Here is a 22230-nt window from a genome sequence, read left to right on the forward strand (position 1 = left end):
CATCTTTCACCACCTGAAGCCACCAGACGTCGCTCAGCAGTGGGGACATTTTGAGCTACAGAAGGTTCACAACCAGAAAACACAGCAACGTTTCATCAGCTTGGAGTTGTAAGAGCTCTACTGCAGACATGAGACACTGAACATCAAACATTAAGCTAATAGGAACTGTCTGTTTTTGTTCTGAACACTCAACAGTACAGTGCCAGACAAAACCTTGCTGGATGACTCTGCAAAACCAAAGATTATACCCCACGACAAAGCTTCTGAGCATTAAACGCTACTGTTTGTTTTTTGTTTTTACTACATCTGTGCTTGGCAACTGTAGTATGGTAGGTTATGGAAAGATCATGTTGGAAAATATGGCTGACCATCTAGACCCCACAGCGCCCTGGAGTGCAACTCTGTGCATTGTAGATACTTTAAGTTGTCGTCAGTAACCGGAACTAGAAAGATATATCCTAACGTTGAGATCTCCGCTGTAAATAGCGGGACCTCCCTGGCTCACACTCAGGATGATGGGCACTGTCTCCCAGGGAGAAAGGGCGGTGAAGAGTTGATATGGACGACCGACCCGATTGCGACTTTTCCACATATAAATTCAGAGATTTTTCTCAGGTAAGTTGCCAAAAGCACCACCTGCTACCACATTACTGTTGTTTGTTCTTAGGCAGTCAAACAGGTTGAAAACAAATGCCCGGGTTAATCAAATGAAGCGGCATGTTATTCCCGAACCCATAACCACAGTGATGGTTAACAAAAGCATAATAGTTGATCATACTTCAAACCACACAACTTTACTTTCTGACTTGCTACATAAAACTCAGAAACGGTGCAGAAACTTTGGCATTTGATGTAAATTATGGGCTGCAGATTTGTCCACTAAGAAAAGGCCAAAGAATTGTGATACTGTTAAAAAAAACAGATACTGTGTATAAAATTCACTGATGACTGCAGATTTTCCTCTACCACCACAACTAGAAGGTCCACCTTTACACTTTTTCATTTACACAAGAAATATCAAAACACAATGCACAGATTTCTATTGCCCTCTCCTGGTTTTCTCCCGAGGTCACAATTTTCCCAATTTATGACAAATTTCTGGAACAGTACAGTGTGCATAACCCCTGCGACTCTATGAGTGTACTTTTTCCACCTGGACAACAACACAACTATACCAAATGATGACTGACAAAAGATTGTGCACGTGTGATCATTTTTCCCAAACCCTAAACAGGTGTTTTTTGGCCCTAAACCTACCCAGATTTTTTACCAGTGTTGTCAGACTATACAACATAAGTTTTTACAGTGTGCACAATGAACAAACAATCCATGAGAGTTTCACATATCTAGGGTTCCCATGTTTGCTTCTTGTCCTCCTCCACAATAAGAGATGCAGAGAGACATGGAGAGTGCTAAGAGAAAGAAATACTCAAGCTAAATTCAGACATCCTGGAAAGAATAATTCACTTTTCTTACAATAAGCTTTATAGGAAAGGGGGACATTTTTTCTAAAAGCAGCCGAACTCACATATCATGCTCTCTGTAAAATATTCATCTTCAGCGTTACCAAAATCAAATTTGACAACATACTAGGAAAGGCTAAATGCTGTCTTTGGCATTGTTTGCCAAAAAAATGTGTGCTCATTATTTTATTATTTTAATTCGTTGCATGCAGGAAACGCCCCCCCACTTTAGTTTCAAAATCCTCCTTATTTTTGAGTCTCAAGTTTGGCAAGTATGGTCATGAAATCCTCAGACATAAACTAAACAACTCATATGAGTGTTTCGCAATTTTCAATCTCTAATGCCTGTATTCCACCTGGCACGGCTACATTGTGTTACAGCTGAGCAGAGGCAGCCGGAGTTGATCGCGGCCATTCTACACAATGCTTGTGATTCCACCAGCAGCGCCTCGGAGCATCGCAGAAGCATCTCTCCACTGTGCTCCACTTCAAATACGCACTGAGTCTATTTTTGACGGATGGCGTGTCAAGCAGCACAGAGCAGATTGAGCGGGCAGGAAGTCTGACACAAAAAAAAAGTAGAGAGAATCTGTTCAGTTTGAAAAAATAAATAAATAAAAGACCCCGTGCAGACTCATGATCATAAACATGGACAAAAGAGACTTTTTAACTAAGGAGTGTATTCATCCATGGTAGAAACACAAAGAGCAAAGAAAGAGAGCAAAATCTGAACAAATGAACATCATCAGGCGTGCAAAACGCTCCGCTGCTGAAACGCCTCTGCTGACGTGTGGTGGACGTATCAAAACCGTGTCACAGATAAGCCAACAACCACTAAGGTAAGCTGACATGCCATCACACAGAACCATCTCCTTAGGAATTGTTCGGAAAAGGGCAGGCACTTTCAAAAACCACCATCTGTCTATCACATCTAACACGGGCTAACTTCAACTGATCAGATCAGATCAGAACTCTTGCCAAAGCCGGTCAGGAGGAGAGAGAACGTTTTCCATGGAGAAAAGCTTTCAGCGACGTTTTTTGCTCTTCTTTCGATGAAGAAATACTCTCATTTCTGATATAACTGATGCTATCATAGTACATACGCTAACCTGTTCAGGAGGTATCGCTACTGTTTGTTTGAGACGAGTCGCTTCCGTGGACACTTCTCGCTGTCATCAACTTTACAACTTGGGTCCATCAACCATCAATTTACAAGAACATTCAAAGTTATTGGAAGTCTGATAGTCCAAGAAACATGGGCAGTCAGACAATCAAACAGGTTGGAAACTGGTTAGACAAACAGGGGTGGTCCACTGTTTCGACGGCAGATTATTCCGAAACCCCAATAGTCAGAATAATGTCCCATTAGACCAGAAGCCCAGTGTTTGAAAGAAGAAATACTCTCCAGTTCTGATATAACTGATGAAGCTGCAGTATCTCTGCTAACTTCTTCAGGAGACGCCATTGTTTGATAGAGACAAGCTGTTTCCACGGACGCTTCTTGCTGCCGTCACACCTAAAAGCATACTTGTAGCTGCCAGTAGTCCCTCCTGGGATGCTGATTGGCTGCATCACTGATTTGTGTGGACGCAAAAGCCTGGCAAGATTGATTCTCGTGCAGTCTTGCAAATCCGGCTGCCTTGCAAGTTAACCTCTATGGTAAAGCTTAGATTAAATTTAGGCAATTAAATCTACTTGGTTTTCCACTTGGTACAAAGGAACCAACATTGGATTGTCAACCAGACTGTTTTGAACAGTCAAAGATGAGTCACAGTCAGATGCTTTGTTGACCCAACCATCCAGTCCAACTAGCAGGTTTGGGGTGATTTGGGGTGATGTTCTGCTTTTGCTTATCAGAAATAAGTAACCATTTGCATGACCACAACCGGTGGGGTGTCAGGAAAATGTAACCTTAGGTTGTTTTATGTGTTCAAACAAACGACCAATGCTGTAGATTTACTGGTGAGGACAGTTTCTGGGTTGTAATGAATATTACAGCATCTATGCTGGCAGGACTTTTGACTTTTAATCTGATTTAAAAATTCAATCAAATACTTTGGTTAGTCAACACATGAAAATCAAGTAGATAATGTAATTTTGAATAACAATAGAACCTTACAATTCCAAGCTTTCTGTAAAATAAAAATAAATCTCTTCAGTTGTTGTTGCTGTCGGTAAAATTACGTAAAAGGTCGCTCAGACGCTGGGGTTTCAGAGCTGCTGGAGCCTTTAGCATTTTCAACAATAAGCTACAACTGGATGAAAACAAAAACAGGAAGGAGCTGCACTAACGGTGATCGCTGAGCTATACTGTACAAAGTGACATCAATTAGAGTATGGCTGCACGTGGAGGAGGGCGGGGCTTCCTGTCCTGCAGGTGAGAGAGGGAGGGCGAGGTTCACTTCAGCATCGTGTCCTTCAGATGCCTCGCCTCACCTCGACTTCCTGTTTGTCGTACATTCTCACTCATGTACGTGTACGTTTTAACACGTATGTACGAGCAGTGTCCAGGCAATAAGCATGTGGCAGGTTGGGTAAAAGAGGTGGAGGAGGGTGTGTTACTACCTGAACGTTCATCCTCACCTGATCAGGACCTTCAGTCACGATGAATGATATGTTACCTTGACTGCACAACACTCATAGGAGAAGAGCAACAGTGTGACCTTGTTTAGTTTCAAAATGTGGTAGTGTAATATATTTTTACAAGATTTTCAATGCTTTTTTTTCCCCAACAGGTTTTCAGTTTGTATAGAAAATAAGGTCAGTAGCTCTAAAGATTAATGAGGTTTCACTGTTTCATCTACAACATAAATCACACAGGGCGGCTGGCAAAGATTCAAAAATGAACTAAAGCATTGTTGGTTTTGGTCTTTTCAGTGGATTTGTTGAGAACAAAAATGATTAATGGTGCCAGCCTTTAATTTGTGAAGATTACCTTGTTGAATAAACAGTATAAATCACGATTTCCTTTCCATAACTTTGTTTTTAAATCAACAAAGTCACTACAGAAATTTCTGGGTAAAGTTATCTCCACGGTTGGAAAGCTAAGTTGCTATGTAACACCTGGACTACAACATATATATTTTCAATTATTGCTGTATTAATAAATGACTACCCTAGTTCTGACAAAAATATCTCATTACATATTCGTCCATCATCACCTCCTTTTATTTCTGTAGTCACGGTTGTTGTAATGTTGCCTGCTAGCTACCAAGTGTTAGCTACTGAGCTAAAATCAGCTAGCTTACACAATGCTAAATGCACAGTAGAGGTGTAACAATTTAGTTCAGTTCTTGATACAACTGGATTTGTGCATCTTTATGAAATTTCATCCATTTAAAAAATAATTCAAAACACTACCTAACATTAGCATAGCTTACCTCACTGCTATTTCTCATTTAAGGATAAATTTTCAGAAGTTTCACTTGTAATCTTGTATTTCTGTAAGAACAGTTCATGTAATGTTGCCTGTTAGCTAGCAAGATAATGCTGTTAAGCTAATGTCAGCTAGCTTACATAATGGTAAATGTTTTAGTAGAGGTGTGGCAGTTCAGTTTAAGTTTATATTTGCTTTTAAATACGCGTTTGTAAATGCATCCCTACACATCGTGGCTGCCTTGTGTATCCTGCGTCCATTTGGGGTGATGGTTGTGCACATCCTCAGAAATTAACACTATGCATACACAAACGCAAGCTCATGGTTAAACAGCAAGTACATCTCAAGGCAAGTGAATTTGCGGAATTTAATTTCTCTTTAACCTTTTTAGAAAAATCCAAATTTTCAATCTTTTCAATGTTAGCATGACTAGTCCTGTTGTTGATAACATTTTGTTTATTTTGCTAAGTGCCAGGTTCTGTTCATTGTGATTAAATTATATTAGTTAACCACAGTTTCAGTTTTGTTTTAGTTTATATTTTGTAATCATTGAGTGAAGAACATCTGTAGCTTGCTAACATTTGCATCACCTTTCCCTGCTACCAGTCCCTATATCAGCTGTTTTTCTGAGCAGCCAGGGATCTATTTCTGTTCATTCTCGCTAGTCCCAGTCTAAAGTATTTGTTGTCTTTAGTTTCAGTTTTAATTAACCCAGAATGAGTGAACTGGAGTTCAGTGGAGAGCATGCATTCACAACATAGCGCACAAGCTAACATTAGCATAACTTATCCTGGTGATCGAGGTAGTGAGAGCTACCTATAGGATTTGGTGACTGGACAAATATATATCTGGTTATATATTTGCAATTGAGTCCATTGCTGCTTTTTCCTGTTGATTTCTGTTACTTTGCTAATTTAATGGTGTGCAGAGTGAGATCCGCTGGTCAGACCAAGAACAGCCTGTAGAGCCAGAATATTTTCATATCTGATGTGGCAAATTGTGGATTTATTGTGCCCAAACCAGAGTTGGTCATTGTTGGAACAGTGGAAACACAGTTCTGTTGAGTTTATTGTGTTTCCGTGTGCATGAATGTTACCTTTCTTGACATTTTGTGAGTTTAAACACCAGCAGTCGCTGGTCGGTGGCAGGTGGTTGGAGAATTTTAAGTGTTGTATAAGCTCAGTGGAGGACAAATATCATTGGAAGGTCCTGATCTTTTAGAGAGGACGATATTCAAGTAGGAACAGTGTGTGTGAGCGTTTAATCGTCCTCCTCATCGCTGTCTCTCATGCTGATACCCTGCAGGCCATCCCCCGCCTTGACAGCCGCTGTGGCTTCCTCCACCGTCAGCCGGTTGTAGATGGTCTCGTAGCTCTTGTTGTTCAGCGTGCCGTCCAGGACGCCCTGCAGCCTGAAGTCACGGTAGGTCTTCTGTTGAGGTGGGAGGATGGAGGGGTGGAGAATGGCAAAAGGAGAAGGGAGGGGAAAACAGAAAGCGTCTTAGGAATGCTGCAAACAGGAGGAGGCGGCTGCCGTTCGGACAAAAGCGGGAAGATTGAGGCTCAAGGACGAGTCTTTTATGTGTCGGACTGGGAGGCATCAGAGGGGTTTTTACCTTCAGTTAGAAGCCATTATAATTCCTTGTCTCGCTGCTTTCAAGTTAAACTCGCACGTCTCTGTAAATTAGCAAACTATGAAAAGACAAAAGCGGCGAGCAGCAGCGCACAGTTGAGCAGTTTTCTCTTTCGTGTCTCGCCGCCTCTTCACACCACCGCTGCTGCTGCTTTCAAGGACGCTTCGTGTGGTTTGGTTTGTCTTTACTTTTTCTTATTTTTTGCTTCAATGTCAGTTCAGGCTGTTTTTATGTGAATAAGACACATTTTAAGATGCTTTTTTTAAACATTCAGCTTGGCCAGTCTCAGGCTCATTCACTGCCGCTCTTTTCAAACAGCAAAGAAAAGGAGCCTTTGAATCTGGTAGGTAAAACCTGTCACTCAGAGTGACAAACACAATCTTTTTTTTGTAAATGTGCATCTCAACACTTATTCTTAGTTTGTTTTGGACAGAACTTTTTTTTCCTGACAAATCTCTTCATTGATTTTTGTTTGACAGAACTTCTTTTTTTTTTTTTTTTTTTACATTTGTTTTACCTTCACAATCTTGATGAGTGTTTTCAGCTGGTACATGTGGAGCTGCAGGTCCAGTCTGTCTGTCAGCCAAACACACACGGCCTTCGTGGAGCCGGTGTACCATTGCTGTAAACAACACAAATAAACACAACACAGGATAAACAAACTTGGCAGCGAAAACAGTGAAATTATGGCCCAAGTTTACAGACTAATTTCTGATTCAACTTCAACCTGCCTTTATTAACACCAACATTTTACAAACTCTTTCTTTTCTTTCTTTCTTTCAGGACTTTGACATTTAACCTCAAAATAAAGTTGTTTCCTTAACTGAAAGGATAAACTGTTGAGTTTATTGATCTGATCTGTCTGATCGCCTCACTGCTTGTGTTTCTTGACCCACTGGACTTCTTCTCTCCGTGTTCCCAGATCTTAACTTTTCATTTGGTGAGTACAATCATACCAACAAAACAGAGCCCCAAGCTACAAAAGTAAAATCCAGTTTGTATGAACATCCTTGAACACAAAAGGAGAAAAATCCTAAACTTGCCACCAAAACTCAGACAGGGAGAAGAAAAAATATCTACTGAGACCATAAACTTTTTTACAAAAACACTTTTGACTTGAGTTGAAGAGAGAAGTTGTTTTTTTTCTTTTCAAGTCAATACACTCATTGGACATTGGATGAACTAAAATGATATTTTTCCTCTTACCTGTAGTGGAATTTATTGATCCAGATAGTTCTGGTGTGAGTTGCAGAGTTTTGCAGATATCAGCCATAGAGATGTGTGTCTTTTCTCCAGTATAATAGAACAAAACAGCACTCAGCTTGTGGAGCTCAAAGCACCAAAAAATATATTTGAAAAATTCAGAACCAATGTCTCTTTCCAGAAATCATGAGCTGATTACTCAAGATAATCCACACACCTTGTTGTGAGCAGGTTCCTGTAGGAACTGCTTTCTTTCTAGGAGGAAGAAAGTGCTTCTGGTAGATTCTACAGTAGTTCTTTCATGAAACTGATCACAACAAGGTCTGTGGGTTATCTTGAGGAACCAGGTCATGATTTCTGGAAGGAGACTTTTTTTTTTTTTGGTTTGTTGAGCATCACTTGCCAAGTGCCATCTAGTCCCATTATATTGGAGAGAAGGCAGTCAGGTAATGGCTCTACAGGTAAGAGGAAAATATGTATTTTGTGTATTTTTGAGTGTGGGTGAATTGACCTTTTAAGTTATGGTATTAACACTCAGCTATAGTAGCTCCTGATTAAACATTGTTTTAAGGGATGGTGTGTAAAGAGCACGCCGTTTTTTCACGTGTCATTTAATGCTGTTTATTTGATGCATTTTTTTAGTTTTGTACACAGTAGTCTGAGTCACAGGAAAGCACACTGCTGAGAGAGTTAAGTTCGGCTTCGAGCAGCATTGCAGCATCCGCAATCTACGTTTTCCCAGGAAACAGGAACAACCTCCTTGTTGCAAGTGAGATGCTGAAAATGGCAAATCAGTGCGGTTGTGGGCAAAACAAGTTATTCGAAGATTTCGTCTTGGACTTTGCGAAAACACCGATCAACATTGACTGTGAAAATATTCAGTTCAGACCAATTTGCATGAAAATTATGCCAGTTGGAGAAACAAGGCTGTCTGATTGGAATTTATTGAGAAATAATGATTAAATAACAAACAAATTGATTATATGTTCCACAGTGATGTAAATTAAGGCAAAATAAAACATGGCTTAGTGAAGCAGATTTTCTAGTATGCAGGATGTGACTTCAAACCACCAGAAACCAGCTGAAATCAGTGTCATTCATCCTCCTGAAAGCATCAGCAAGCTGTGTCTCAAGTCAGACAACCAAGAGAAAAGTGCATTTTTTCCCCACAGGCTGGAATATAAATAAAAACAACATTATGCTAATGCTGTTACGACTCCCCTCTGAGCAAGGACAGTTTATGGTTGTCATTTCTGAGCGTTCGCCTTCAGAGGAGGTTCAGATGATCGGCTGACAGCTTGTGAAACGCCTCGCCTCAGTCACCCCGGTGACACTACAACACAAGGTCAAAGGATGTGCGGCATCAAAACGGGAAAACTCAAAGAGGGTAAAACATTTACTTATTCAAAGGCACCAATTTACTGGAAAACTCCTGAATGCTGCATGTCAAGGGAAGAGTTCACAGCTCTGCTTTGACCTTCGACGAAGAAGAAGAAGAAGAAAAAAATCTGGTTCCGTCTTTGTAATTTTCATTAAACGCTCTTCCTTCACACCGTCCGTCACCAGGCCACAGCTGCAGGGAAATCAAACGCACCTTTTCTCACCTGAGGAGCGATCCTCACTTACAGCAGCATTCAACACTCTGCTGGTAAAATGCACACATCGGGTGGCTTTATTCACTTACTAGTCAAACAAGAATGCTCGGGGAAATTGCTCTGACACAGTAATGACCCGTAATATTCAGATATGCTTTAAGAGCCGCTGGCAGACTTAATTTCACACTGACAAGAACTATAATTACCTTCCAATTTATGAGAGAAAAACAGTCCAAAGGGTATTTCATGCACTTGACAAAAGCCAAAACACGTCCGTGATCATTCGGGGGTCACGCAAATATTTGATTCCATCTATTGTGGGAACGACCTCCGACCTCCCTCACACTGTCTCCTTGTAATTATGTCAAAGTAATGAAGCAGTTTTTCACCCAGTCCACACAAGTGTCGGCTAATTGCAAGAAAATGTATGTTAACCTACAAATGAGGATTTGAGTTTAATCACAGGTCCTGATTTCATTTCTTTTCGGTGCAGAGAGAATAAACAGTGAGTGTTTGCTCTCTGAAAAAGTCATCACACGTTTACATATTCAAGGTCTTTTAATGAACGTTTTTGAAACAGAATCTAATGTTGCAAACTGGTGTTGTTTTTCATAGCAGAAACAGGAATCACACCAGCAATCCAGCTGGTAGATGATACAAACCCCAAATTATCTTTTTAATTAGATTTTTACATGTTAATCGACGTGCCAAAATTTTGTCCTCGAAGTCAAAATGTTTTTTAAGTATATCCACATTTTTTTTAACTGTAAAAGAGGGAAAAAGGTCTTTGCAGATCAGATATCGGAGATGCACCTTAAGCGTCTGACTGGGTAGGTTGGTGTTTGATTGACAGATGAGCCTAAAGGGCGGCGGAGACTCAATGTAAATAAACTGATCGTGGTAACTGTAGCTCACAAGCAGAGGACAGACCAAGAAAGAAGAAAACATTTAGCTTGTAAACTTATTAATCTTGACATCAGGGGCCGGTTTCATAGTTAGACAGACTTCAGACTGTTTGGCACAATGAATTCTGGGTAAATTAAGAGCTTTTTCAAAATAAAATTGGCTGAAAATGAGACCACATCCGACAACTCTGCTCCGTTTACCTCAGCAGAAAATATGTGTGTTTTGGAGGGGGTCAGCAGTTACAAGGACGTTTTACTTGGAAAGTTAAGTGAAGAGTTTTTCCATATCTGATTCTATAAAATTTACAGTGACAGTAAACAGTGTTAATCCGTCAGCAAAGGTGCTCAAGAAAGATCTAAAAATATGGTACAAGACACAAAGAAATCATTGCTGTCTCCATAATAATGTTTGCAAATCACAAATGATCCACTGGTGGCACTGATTGTTACCATGGTAACATGGGTCTTGAACCTGAGTCAGCCCGGAGGTAAGGTGTCCAATTATTTTGGCTTGCAGTCAGTTTTTATTTTTGTAAAATGGTCTAACTTGCAACAGACCAATGCATGAGCAAAATTAAGACTAGTCGAAAATATCTTTGTGAAACCAGCCCCTGCTCCTCTATGATGTCATCTGAAGTGTGCAAAAATGGCACACAGCAGACAAAGTGGCCACTTCTCTGGAGAGCTGACGAGTACCAGAGCTGAGAAATAAGACTGTAGTGTGTCCTTAAGGCTCATTTATACCCCCTTTATATAGGAAAATAGATAAAAAGTCTGTTTTAAACGACATGAACCACCACTGTCACTTTACGTTAGCATGGATGCTAAGCAACACATCCACTGGAGGGCCCCGCCTAGAGTCAAAGTTACCCCAAAGAAGTAGAAGGAGATTGTAGCAATGAAGCTCTTAAAAAAGAGGCATAAGTGGAGGCAGTGATGTAGACGGCGGTCTGTGTGGACGTTAAATACATCGCGATTTGGACAGACAATCCTTTTCACTCGTCATTTTCAGCACTTCAACGTGTTGTTTTCACTCTTTTCAATGGAAAAGATGTTCAGCAACTACGCCATTATTCTGAATTTGGCCAGTGATGGATGGTGATTGACAAATTAGTCATCCAGTCACCTGCTACGTATTTTTTTTTTGGAAGTGCCTGCCCTTTTCCAAACAGTTTGCAAGGATGATTTCTCTTTTTGTCCACCCTGACCAGCTGCAGGATTGTAACAGTGTTGAAGATAAAAATATCGTTCCTGTCCGACTAACAAACCGACTGGTGCACGGCATTATTTAACACACTTATTATAATAAAGTATATCAGTCAAAGAAATGCACATCGACACTTGTACGTACATTTAAAGTGAAGTTTATGATTATATTAATGCATTATGTGCAGCAGTTTGTGTATGAAATGAAACGTGTGTACTGTGTGTGTTTTAGAAGGGTGAAGTGCGACTGTGGGAAACTCAGACAGACAGTTTATTGTCCTTTTTTCTCTTCCTCCTTCCGTCCTCCATCATCCTCTCCTCCTCTCACTCTCCACACTAAATATTTTTTCGCTGCAGCTCCAGCTGTATGCTAATCAGCTCGCTGACTTAACAGATGCTTGAGGATGTTGGATGATATTTGCTGCTGCTGTGATGATTTCTTCTGATTTCCTTCTCTCTCCTCCTCCTCGTCTTCCTCCTCCTCCCTCTCTGTGAAACATTTATTTGAGTCTCTGGGAGGCGAGTCTCCTCAGAGCGGCTAATCAGCTGCCTGACGGCCGCCTCGCACGCCACGTTAACTGACGTGCAAATTGAGAACGAAGACGCTCCTTAATTGAGCTGATTAGAGGACGAGAGTGAAAACAGATGGAGGGAATATGAAGGGGAAGGAGGGTGGAGGGTGGTCCGCATTAGTCCTGTCAGAAACAATATCTACATGATGAAAGGAAGGTGCTTCTCTGACGCTGTCGCAGTAATGATGTAATTTAAACATTTTACACATATTCCAGGTTTGGCAAAGAAGTCATTTTGTTAAAATTAACGATTCAAATCTTACTTTTTACATGACAAATATCAGTCAGATGAGCTTTTTTGTATTCGTGATTAGGGCTGCAACTAATGATTATTTTTTTTTATCATTGATTCATCTGTAAATTATTTTCTCAATAAATCAAATATAAATCAATAAGTTGTTTGGTCCGTAAAATGGTGAAAAATGTTGATCAAGTTTTGTTTAAGACAAAGTTGACGTCCTGATATGTCCTCTTATGTCCAAAACCCAAAGATATTCAATTTTCTGTCATAAGAGGAGAAAAAAGATATTGACATTTGAGAAGTGTAAATCAGAAAATTTGGACAATAACTGATTAATCGTTGCAGCTCGATTTGTGATTTTTTTTTTTTTTGATTCTAGTGCTGAGATCTGTTTCAAGATGCTGACTTTAATTTCAATTTTCATTTTCACTGAAAAGAACTATTAAAATCAGGATGATGTGACATTTGTTTGGGTCTGTGCCAAACAAACATGTTTTCTTACATCTGGAGAACAAGATTTGTTGGCCAGAGCGTCTCTGCAGCACCACAGCACTTCATTATAATGTGGTTTTGTCACATTTCAATTTTAAGGTTTTATCTGCGCCCTCGGTGGTTTTAAGGTATTGAGCTTTTATGCACTCCAAATAGCAAAAATGATATGTAGAACACTCACAATGAAAATGAACGAGACCCTACATGTATTCAAAATGAACAATATCAAAACCCCATCAAATTTGTAAAAGTTTTATTTTTTTTAGAAGAGAAACCAGTGTCTACGTGTTAAAAATTAAAGTTAAATTTAAAGTGAGAACGGAAAGAAACTGAATCATCATGTGGATTATTATTAAGATGAGAAAAAAAACTACAGAGCAGATCCTCCAGAGCAGCTTCAAGTGACAAATGTAAGGTTTCATTCTGTAAAACTTCTTCTGCTCTGAGGACTATTTCGGTGAAAGAAGTCCTGGAATGTCCTTTAAATCTGCTGCAAAACGTCTCCGCTTTTAAGAGAGCTACGAAATCCTGTTTAATTCAGCGACAGACATGTTCACGTCTAGTTTTTAAATGTTAAGTGTGCTTTTTTATGCAGTTTTATGATATTTTGTTGTATTCAGTTTTACCTCACTGTTCCATCTTCTTATTTTCATAAAATCTCGTCTGGGGACGGGTGTTGCAAATTGGCATTCGCTACAAACCAGGGATGCAACTATCGATTATTTATTATTGATTAATCTGACGATTCCTGTCTGAATTAATGGATTGGTTCATAAAATGTCAGTAAATGGCAAAAAGTGTTGATCACTGTTCTCAAAAGCCTGAGATCATGTCCTCGTATGTCTTGTTTTGTCCAAAATCAAAATAAATTCAGTTTATAGAGTCACAGAGGGGTAAAGAAACCAGAAAATATTCATATTTAAGAAGCTGCATTGAACAGCTGTTATCATCTCATCTGTGTATCTGTCCCTATCATATAAACCATGAATGAATAAATATCAATACTTCATTTTTTAAATATCACGGTAATCATCAATACTTGCGTAGTGCAATACCACTAATGTCAACAAAAAAAATCGTAAACATTTAATCTTCTTAAAAAATCATTCTTGAAGGCTGAATCTAAGATTAAATGACTTCTTGTTCAGAGATCCACATTTCTTTTCTTTCTTTTTTCTTTTTTTTCTGTTACAGCGCGCAGGTTCGTCCTTGTCAGCTGCTTCATCAAGGTGATTTGGCTCCTAATGTGAAGAGGACGGAGCTGTGTGTGTGTGTGTGTGTGTGTGTGTGTGTGTGGGCATGTATTACACTCCTCATCCACACAAAGACATTCCCTGGTGAGCACTTGGAGACAAATAGACGGACAGGCACATGTGAGCATGCACACGCACGAACAAAAATCACGGACGTGTTTGCGGCTGCGTGTTGTTGCTCCACGTCTCCGTCCTGGTTCTCGTCTCGTCACATCGTCGCTTTAACAGCCTCTTTCTTCTTCGTCTTTATAAACATCGGTGTCAACAAAAGGCGCCTTAAATGAATTTGACATTGACTCGCTCAGACGCACGTAAACAAAACAATTGCATACCCATAATGCTCCTGGCAGGAGGCCTGATGCTGCTGTATGAACACAGGGTTTATTTTCTTTGTTACACACTAACTGTATGTTTGTGTGTGTGTGTGTGTGTGTGTGTGTGTGTGTGTGTGTGTGTGAGGTACATGTTGCAGGGCTGAGCGGAGACACTCTGAGGCCCCGCCGTCACCTCCTCCTTGGCGCATGACTGGGTGCTTCTGAGCTCCATTAGACTCATTCTCCTCAACCCCCCACACACACTCTTTTAACACACACACACAGATCAGCACAGCGCAGCTCGAGCCTCAGCCACAATACTCCGAACCCTCAGAGGAGGCGGCAGGTGGCAGAAATCCATCGCTCGGCTTCGTGCTGCTAATGTGTGCGAAGGTCTGAGCTGCCATGTCCGCTGCATTGACTCACGGCAGCGAGCTGAGGCGTGTTTGGCAACTCGGCGCTAAAATATTCTTATAAATCTGAATCCTGGAGGGGGGGCGGCCGGTGGAGGAAACGGACAGCGTGGGATGGAGGGATGGATGGACGGACAGACGGGCGGAGGGGTGTTTGCGGCTCCTGCAGAGCGAGCCGACAGCTCTCGGTGTTTCCTAAGTGATAAACAGGTCAACAGAAGCAGTCTGTGTTTTCAGCCTCGAAGCGACCCGCTGCTGCTCTGAAACCGGAGAATCAAACCTCACACCAACAGCACAAACACCTGGCTGTGAGCTCGATTTGTAAAGATTTTTATTAGCCCAGCATGCTTTCACACCAGCATTTACTGTGTATCTTATGAATATATCAATCAATATATACAATCAAACCTTAGGGTCAAATTTCCATATGAAGTGCGTTTCGAACCATTTTCAATTTGAGCATAAAAAAAAAAAAAAAAAAAAGGTGACAGGAAATTCAACAAGAAAACCATCTGATCAGTGTGGAGCGACGAGGAGACGATCTCTCCTCACATTAATACATGAAACTAACAGAAATGTCATATTTCCATTAAGTTTTCCACATGGCTTTACATTGTTTGACTGACACCTTTAATTAAACCAAATATATATACGTATAAATGCAACATAGATGCTGAAAATCAGCATTCACGACAAACCAGTGATAATTCTCATAATACAATAAATCCGATGATTATTTTCTCAATTAATAGATGAGTTGTTTGGTCCATAAAGTGTCAGTAAATGGTCATATTTCCATGATGTTTTCCACATGGTTTCACATTGTTTGAGGTTTGACTGACACTTCTAATTAAAACAAATATATACATATACATGCAACACGTTAGTTTTTACTCCCAAGACTTTTTCGATGTGCACAAGGTAGAAGAAATACATAGATGATTTTAACAGCCTAGATTACGGGGTGTGCTGAACTAAGGAAGTTGCATACCAATTTGAACATCCTGTACCGAACAGTTCATGACAAATACACACACCCCTATCAGACAATGAAAGGTTTTCTGCTTCCTGCTCTGCAAAAATGCATATCTATAGTCCTTGTTCAGTGCCTATTAAAGGCTTTTTTCAAGGTAATCCTGCACAATTTAGACCTTGTTCATGTTTTTGCCACACCCAGATTGTGTCCAGATCTATTTTCCATAGTCTGGACAGAAAAAAAAAAACACATAAAAGTACTATCATTTTTGCAAATCAGATCCACGACATATCGGAGGTGTTGGTGCTGGTCAGATCATGAAATACGGCAGGTATATCCACATGAGAGATGACAGAAATACACTCATTAATGTGGGAAAAAGAAGTGCAGGGACTCGATTACTGCAGCGGACGTTGAGACAGTCAACCAGCCAGAATAAGAGCTGTGCTAACCCAGCGTAAACCGGGTTAGACAGCCAGACAGAGGTGCATCGTCGTCAGCTCGCTTTGATTCTGCATCAGCTCACATCCTCCTCCTCAAACCCCCACAGAACAAATGCAGATGCAGTGGAATCTAACAAGTTCGGCTGGAGGTAAAGTTACTGCAGCTAGCAAGCTAACATTAGTTATCCAGACATGCTAACTTTGGTTAGCAGAATGAAGACAGAGTTTAATCCATTCACCACACATGTGCTCCTATGTTTCACGTTACAAACCGTCCAGATTCATGAAACAAGTTTCGCTCTTTTCCAGGCATCCTGCACACCACTTCAACATGTGGAGAAATGCAAAGCTTGACAGCACTAGTTTCAGATGCTAAGCTATGATTGGACAGTTGCTGTTTGGAGGCGTGGCTTAGCAAAGTGTCAGTTGTTAAGTATACATCATCTCTTTCAAACAGTTTACACTGAGGGTTGAGATAGCCAAACCTTTCTCAGTGTGTCTGATGTTTTTCTGCAGCAGGTAGAATAAGTTGCATGACAAACAACAAACTGGTCATTTTAAGTTTTGGACACACAACCAATGCTGTCATGCTAGTATGTCACAGACTCTGTGGACTTCAAAGATGACTCTAAAACGTTTGCAGTTACACAGAAAATGGAGCCGAATTCCAATGGTGACAATTTTTCACGGGGGATAAAAAAAGTAGAAAGGTTTTCCTGCAGTATTTATCTGAGTGAGAGGAGGAAATGTTCCTTCTCAGTGTGGTTTTGTGTGATGAGGCCATGAACGGAGCTCGTGGGTGAACTCGCCTGGAGAATCACTTGTCGACCTTTGTTATATTTTTCACGTCCTCAATCCGGCGCAGGAGAGCTAACGGCCGGGCCGGCGGAAGGGAAAGTCGCAGCCATGACTGCTACCATTTCCACTCTCGTTAACCTTGTTCCAGTTTGCTTTTTTGTCAGAGAAACCAAGGTTCAGAATATTTCACACGCGGGTCACGGCTGATGTGTCATGTCTTTATAAACATTCATAAAGCCTTTTTAATCTTACTGTCACATCATATTTTAAAGGTCCAGTGTGTAAGTTTTAGGGGAATATATTTGCAGAAATGGAGTGCATGCAAGTATGTTTCCATAAGTGCATAATCACCTGAAAATAAGAACTGTTGTGCTTTTGTTATCTTGGAATGAGCTTTTTATATCTACAGAGGGGGAGGGTCCTCCTCCATGGATGCTGCCATGTTACACCGCCATGTTTCTACAGTAGCCCAGAGGGGACAAACCAAACACTGGCCTTTCACACTCTGTGTGAGTTCTGCAACCATTGTAATGTGCTTAAAAGCTGAGACTGAGAGACGAGATGTTTGCATTCTGCAAGCTCACTACTGATGCAACTAAATACTACACACTGGTCCTTTAAGTCAAGAAGCCATTGAGGTCATTAGTTAGTACATTATAAATGAGTTCTCTACTTCAATGTATTTCCAAGTGAAAATAAAAGTTGAATGAAAAATGAATGAAAACACTTTCATCTTTCCTTTCTGGCTGTTATTTCTGATATACACTATGGTTGTGTTTGGGAAGAACAACTATAGACTACAGTTTTTTTTTCATGTCCTGCAGACTCATTGAATGAAATGTGGTGTTCCTCAAGGAAGCAGTCTTGGCTCAGTTTTCTTTTCATTATATATACTCCCACTCAGAAACATCATTAATCACCACTGTGTCAAGTATCATTTATATGCTGACGACACACAACTCTACATTTCTGTCACAACAAATGATCCCAATGCACCGCACACTCTTATTGCTTGTCTCACTGACACTAATGTTTGGATGAGCAAGAACCTTTTACAGGATTAAACTGAGATCCTTTTAATTGGACAAGAAAAACTGAACTCAATGCTCGGAGGGCTTAGCAGACAGATTAAAAACCAGCATCACAAACTCCGGAGTGATTTTACATTATGATTTAAATTTTAATTCTCATTTTAATGTTAAATCTGTTTAATCTTAGGAATATTGCTAAAGTTAGACCATTTTATCTTAAAAGGATCACCCACACTTTATTACTAGCAGTTTAGAGTATTACAATTCATCTTTTACCAGTTTACCAAAAAAATCAGTAAGATGTTTTTATGTCCCTAAACTGTGGAACTGATGCCTTTGGACATTAGATTGGTGAGCTCTCTTGGTATTTTTAAAAGTAAACACCTGTCTTTTTATTTTCAATCACTTATAGCTGAAAATATTTTATTTATTTGTATTTTTATTATTCTTTATTTTTATTTGTTTCCTGTCTGCTGTTTGAATTTAACCATGTGAAGCTGTATGAAAGTGTAATTTACTGGGTTCAGTTATGAGTTCTGATAAAAATATCACAGTATCTTATAAAACAAGAATCTGCACTCACGTCAAACACCTTCTCGATGTACAGCTCGTCGTTGACGCGGTCCCGCAGGATGTCCTGGTTCTGCCGTACGAAGGTGATGTAGGTGTCGGCCAGATCCATCCCTGGTTTCTGCAGGAGAGAGGACACAGACAGGCCTGAGGACGACTCGAAGAGCGCGGATATGGAGAGTGATGTCACACATTCAGCAAGCAGTTTGTTGAGCCTGGTGTTGAAGACGTGAACATGGCTGGTGTTCATGGTGCACATTTCACTCCATCCATGCTGCTCACAAGCTAATATCACACTGTAGCAGAAGCCTGCTTGGAATTTAGCAGCTTTTCATTACAATGAAATGGAACAAACCCCCAAATAATAATAATGTCAACTGGAAAAACACACAACAACAATGCAAAGAAAGCATCACCACTTCCTTTAGTTTGCGCCTCTGTTCCACTGTTTTCTGTAAATCCACCATCACAGTCTCACAGCAGTTCATGCACATCATGCAAATTGTGTGGTAACACACAGAACTTTCAGTCAGTGTATTATCCATTGTTGTCCTCGTTCTGTGCTCAGGTTAGAAGTAATAAATATGCAAAGTCCAGTTGCTGAGACACATTTCAGGTGATGGTCACAGTTTGTTTGGGTTGAGGAACCACAACGTGTTGGTCAGGTCAAGGAAAAGATTACGGTTTGTTTTAAAATAATTTCGACATTGACCACTGGTTTCATACTGGAAAAAGCTCTGTCTCCTTTGTGTAATCCCTGGGCCTTTCTGGAGTGAGACATGTTCCTGTACGCAGCTTCACTGTCCACATCACAATCGAACAAACAGAGATTTGTCGGCTGAATTAAAGAGCAAATCAACACCAGAAACGTTCTTTGTTTTTGACTTCCATTCCTCATAAAGTTCAGGAAAAAGATCCTCTTACATTTTTACCAACGTGAAAATCCCATAAATGTATTCCTCTGTGGCCATACAGGAATTTAATGTGGCGTCCTGTAAAAGGACGAATCATTGAATATTCGTATAGGACGGCCAAATCTGACTCAACTAAGGCATGGACAGCCCTAATTTGATCCAAGGAGGTTTTATATTTGATTTAAAATTCTCTGACATTATCACAGTGTAAAGTCTGTGAGCTGAGGAGGACTTCACACGTGGGAACAAAGCGGGGAAACTCTACAGCACATATTCAGTGAGCCACACACTGCAGAGGTAAACCCAGAAGCTAAAAAACTGTTCAGACATATGTGCCAGCGATTGTGATTGGACTGAATAGGTGCAATCTTTGGGTCCAGATTCCAGTTCTTAATAGTAAATTCATAAAATCCACACAGACTCCTACAGATGTAAGTCACACACACTTCATGACCCGACCCACCACATTTTCTTTCTGTGGCGCAGATTAATCTCCACAGGCAGCTCTCCTGCTGTCTATATGCTGTGAACTTGTTTATGTCTGTAGTGACGGATCAAGGCCCCCCATTTTCACTGTGAGCTCTCTGGTTATATGGACAAGAGCAACGGTGGGCGTAGCAACAATGAAGTTTTCTTCCTGTGTACTCCACACAGAGCCCACTGTAAAGTAGTTTTGTCCAGTAAATGTCTAATTTTCCTCAGCCTGGTGAAGACAGTTTGTCATCCTGCTATGTGCTCTATAGGTGGACAGACATAGATGGCATAGATGACATAGACAGATGGATGAAACTTTATACACCGCTGGCCATACGTACAAGATTATTTAACAACAATTTGTGTCCTTGGTCACAACACACCCTGGGTATGTAGTGTTATATCAGTTGACAACTGTAGCACACACCCAAAGGAAGCAATCAAGACAACCAGAAAACGTCCAAGTAATTTTCGCTCCATTGGAGTTTCATTAATATTTCAAAGTTTAAGAGAAACGTTTTGACAAACTTAAACTACAACATGCTTGGTACTTATGCTTGTACTTACTTGTGCATGATAAATAACTTAGTTGGGGATTAATTTTGTTGTCGATCAGTTTAGGTTGTGCAGACAGTGTATGAGCTGAGCTGGAAGGCAAAGCTTTTGATTTAACAGTTGATCTACAGTCCAGCCTTCAACTATGGTTGTGAGATTTGGGTAGTGATCGAAAGATGGAGATCGCAGATATAAGTGGCTGAGATGAGTTTCCTCTGGAGGGTGGCTGAGCTCAGCCGTAGAAACAGGGTGAGGAGCTCGGACATCCGGACTAAAGCCGCTGCTCGTTTATGTCAAAAGGGGCATCTGATCCGGATGCTTCCTTGGTGCCTGTTTTGGGAAGTTTTCCAGGCATGTCCAACTGGGAGGAGACACCAAGGTAGACCCAGAACTCACTGGAGGGATTATACATTTTATCTGACCTGGAAACTCCCCAGGGAGAGCTGGGATAAGCAGAAGAGAATGGATGAACAGTGTGCATTTTTATTCATCTAATTAATTAATTGATAAATCGACCACGGTCAACATATTGTAAAGACTCTTCATGTTAAGATTCTGGTCACCAGCTTCTGCCGAGGAGGTAGTGGTATGAAATAAAACTTTGTTTTCAGTAAAGTGGTTGTTTCATGTTCAAAGAGTGTCTAAAATCCCCGTCCACCACCACCATTATGATGCTGGAATTGAGCTGTGTCCAACAAGTTTGTGAACAGATAGTCACGCCCACTTTGCACAGTGATTGGTCACCTTTGTACGAACCCCAGGAAGAGTATTCCTGTGTGGACGCCAAGACTAGAAGTTGCTGTCTTCATGGTGGCTGATAGGGATCTAAATAAATAAACTACGCTGAGATCGAACTTCTTTCTACTACTACGACTTTTCATGTGGACAGCTGAGTGCAACATCATGAATGTCTTCAAGGAGAATCTGAAAGTGTCCGTCATAATTTACATTTGATGATTTTTCACCTCAACGCACTTTTGCCTTCAGATGTTGGATGACACACCTTTCAATCACTGTCCACATCTGCAAAAATTAGAAGTGCCCAATTCAAGCACTGATTTAAAGGTAAAAACTTTTAAGCATAAAATTTGAGGGAGCACACTGTAAATTAAAGGGTGCAAATGACAAAATTCTAAGAACAAAATCAACATATTTAGCACAGAATCAATAATGTGAGGCGATGATTTTACGAAAACCTACCAGACTCTATACATGTTCCATGTGTGTTTTTATTAAGGATAACACTGGTTTTCACTCCAACAACACAGGGAACAAATGTTCAGCATCACCTGCTGCTGAAGAGAAAAAAAAAAATCAACCTTCTCCGTGTTGGGAGTAACAAGAAGCTGCTGGAGCTGTTACACCGGTGGAAACATTAACCGCTGTGGAAGCAGCTGTTTGTTTGGCGGGGAGAGGCCAGAGGCAGGAGAAGTGGGTAAAACCCTTTTCATTCACACTCCCTGTTGTCAGGGGAGATTACAACTGTAATGCTTATTGTAATTGCTTTGACATCTTTCACACCCGTTTTCTCTGAGCCGGCATGCGTTGGCCCCGGGGGGTTGTTGTTCTGCTACAGCGCTGCTGAGCATGGCACGTCAGGTCCCCCGTGGAAAAACAAGGAAATGGAGCCTCAAGAAGCCCAGAAACCTTTTGGCTTCACTTAAAGGCAAAAGGCAGGTTGGAGACTGATTATAATTTTGGGATTGTAACCTTCTACTCACCAAAGACAACACAAAAGTCACATGCTAATGTTGTAGAAAAAAAGAACTGGATCTTGACAGTCAGCGCCGTGGCTTAACGTTA

At 40.6% G+C, this 22230-nt stretch overlaps 1 protein-coding gene across 1 annotated transcript in view; it reads right to left on the reverse strand.

The window, feature by feature from the left end:
- Positions 1–5261: 5261 nt before the first annotated feature.
- The window catches only part of cadps2 (Ca++-dependent secretion activator 2), a 271647-nt gene continuing 254678 nt past the window's right edge, over positions 5262–22230 (reverse strand). The window contains exons 25-27 of the mRNA XM_084733727.1: positions 18498–18605; positions 6990–7094; positions 5262–6270 (exon numbers count right to left, since the gene is read on the reverse strand). Of these exons, the coding sequence (XP_084589853.1) occupies positions 6100–6270; positions 6990–7094; positions 18498–18605 (384 nt within the window). The 3' untranslated portion in view covers positions 5262–6099. The remainder of the gene's footprint in view (positions 6271–6989; positions 7095–18497; positions 18606–22230) is intronic.

The sequence above is a fragment of the Lutjanus erythropterus genome, chromosome 13, assembly GCF_056507025.1.
Source record: "Lutjanus erythropterus isolate fLutEry1 chromosome 13, fLutEry1.hap2, whole genome shotgun sequence".
NCBI classification, from domain to species: domain Eukaryota; kingdom Metazoa; phylum Chordata; class Actinopteri; order Lutjaniformes; family Lutjanidae; genus Lutjanus; species Lutjanus erythropterus.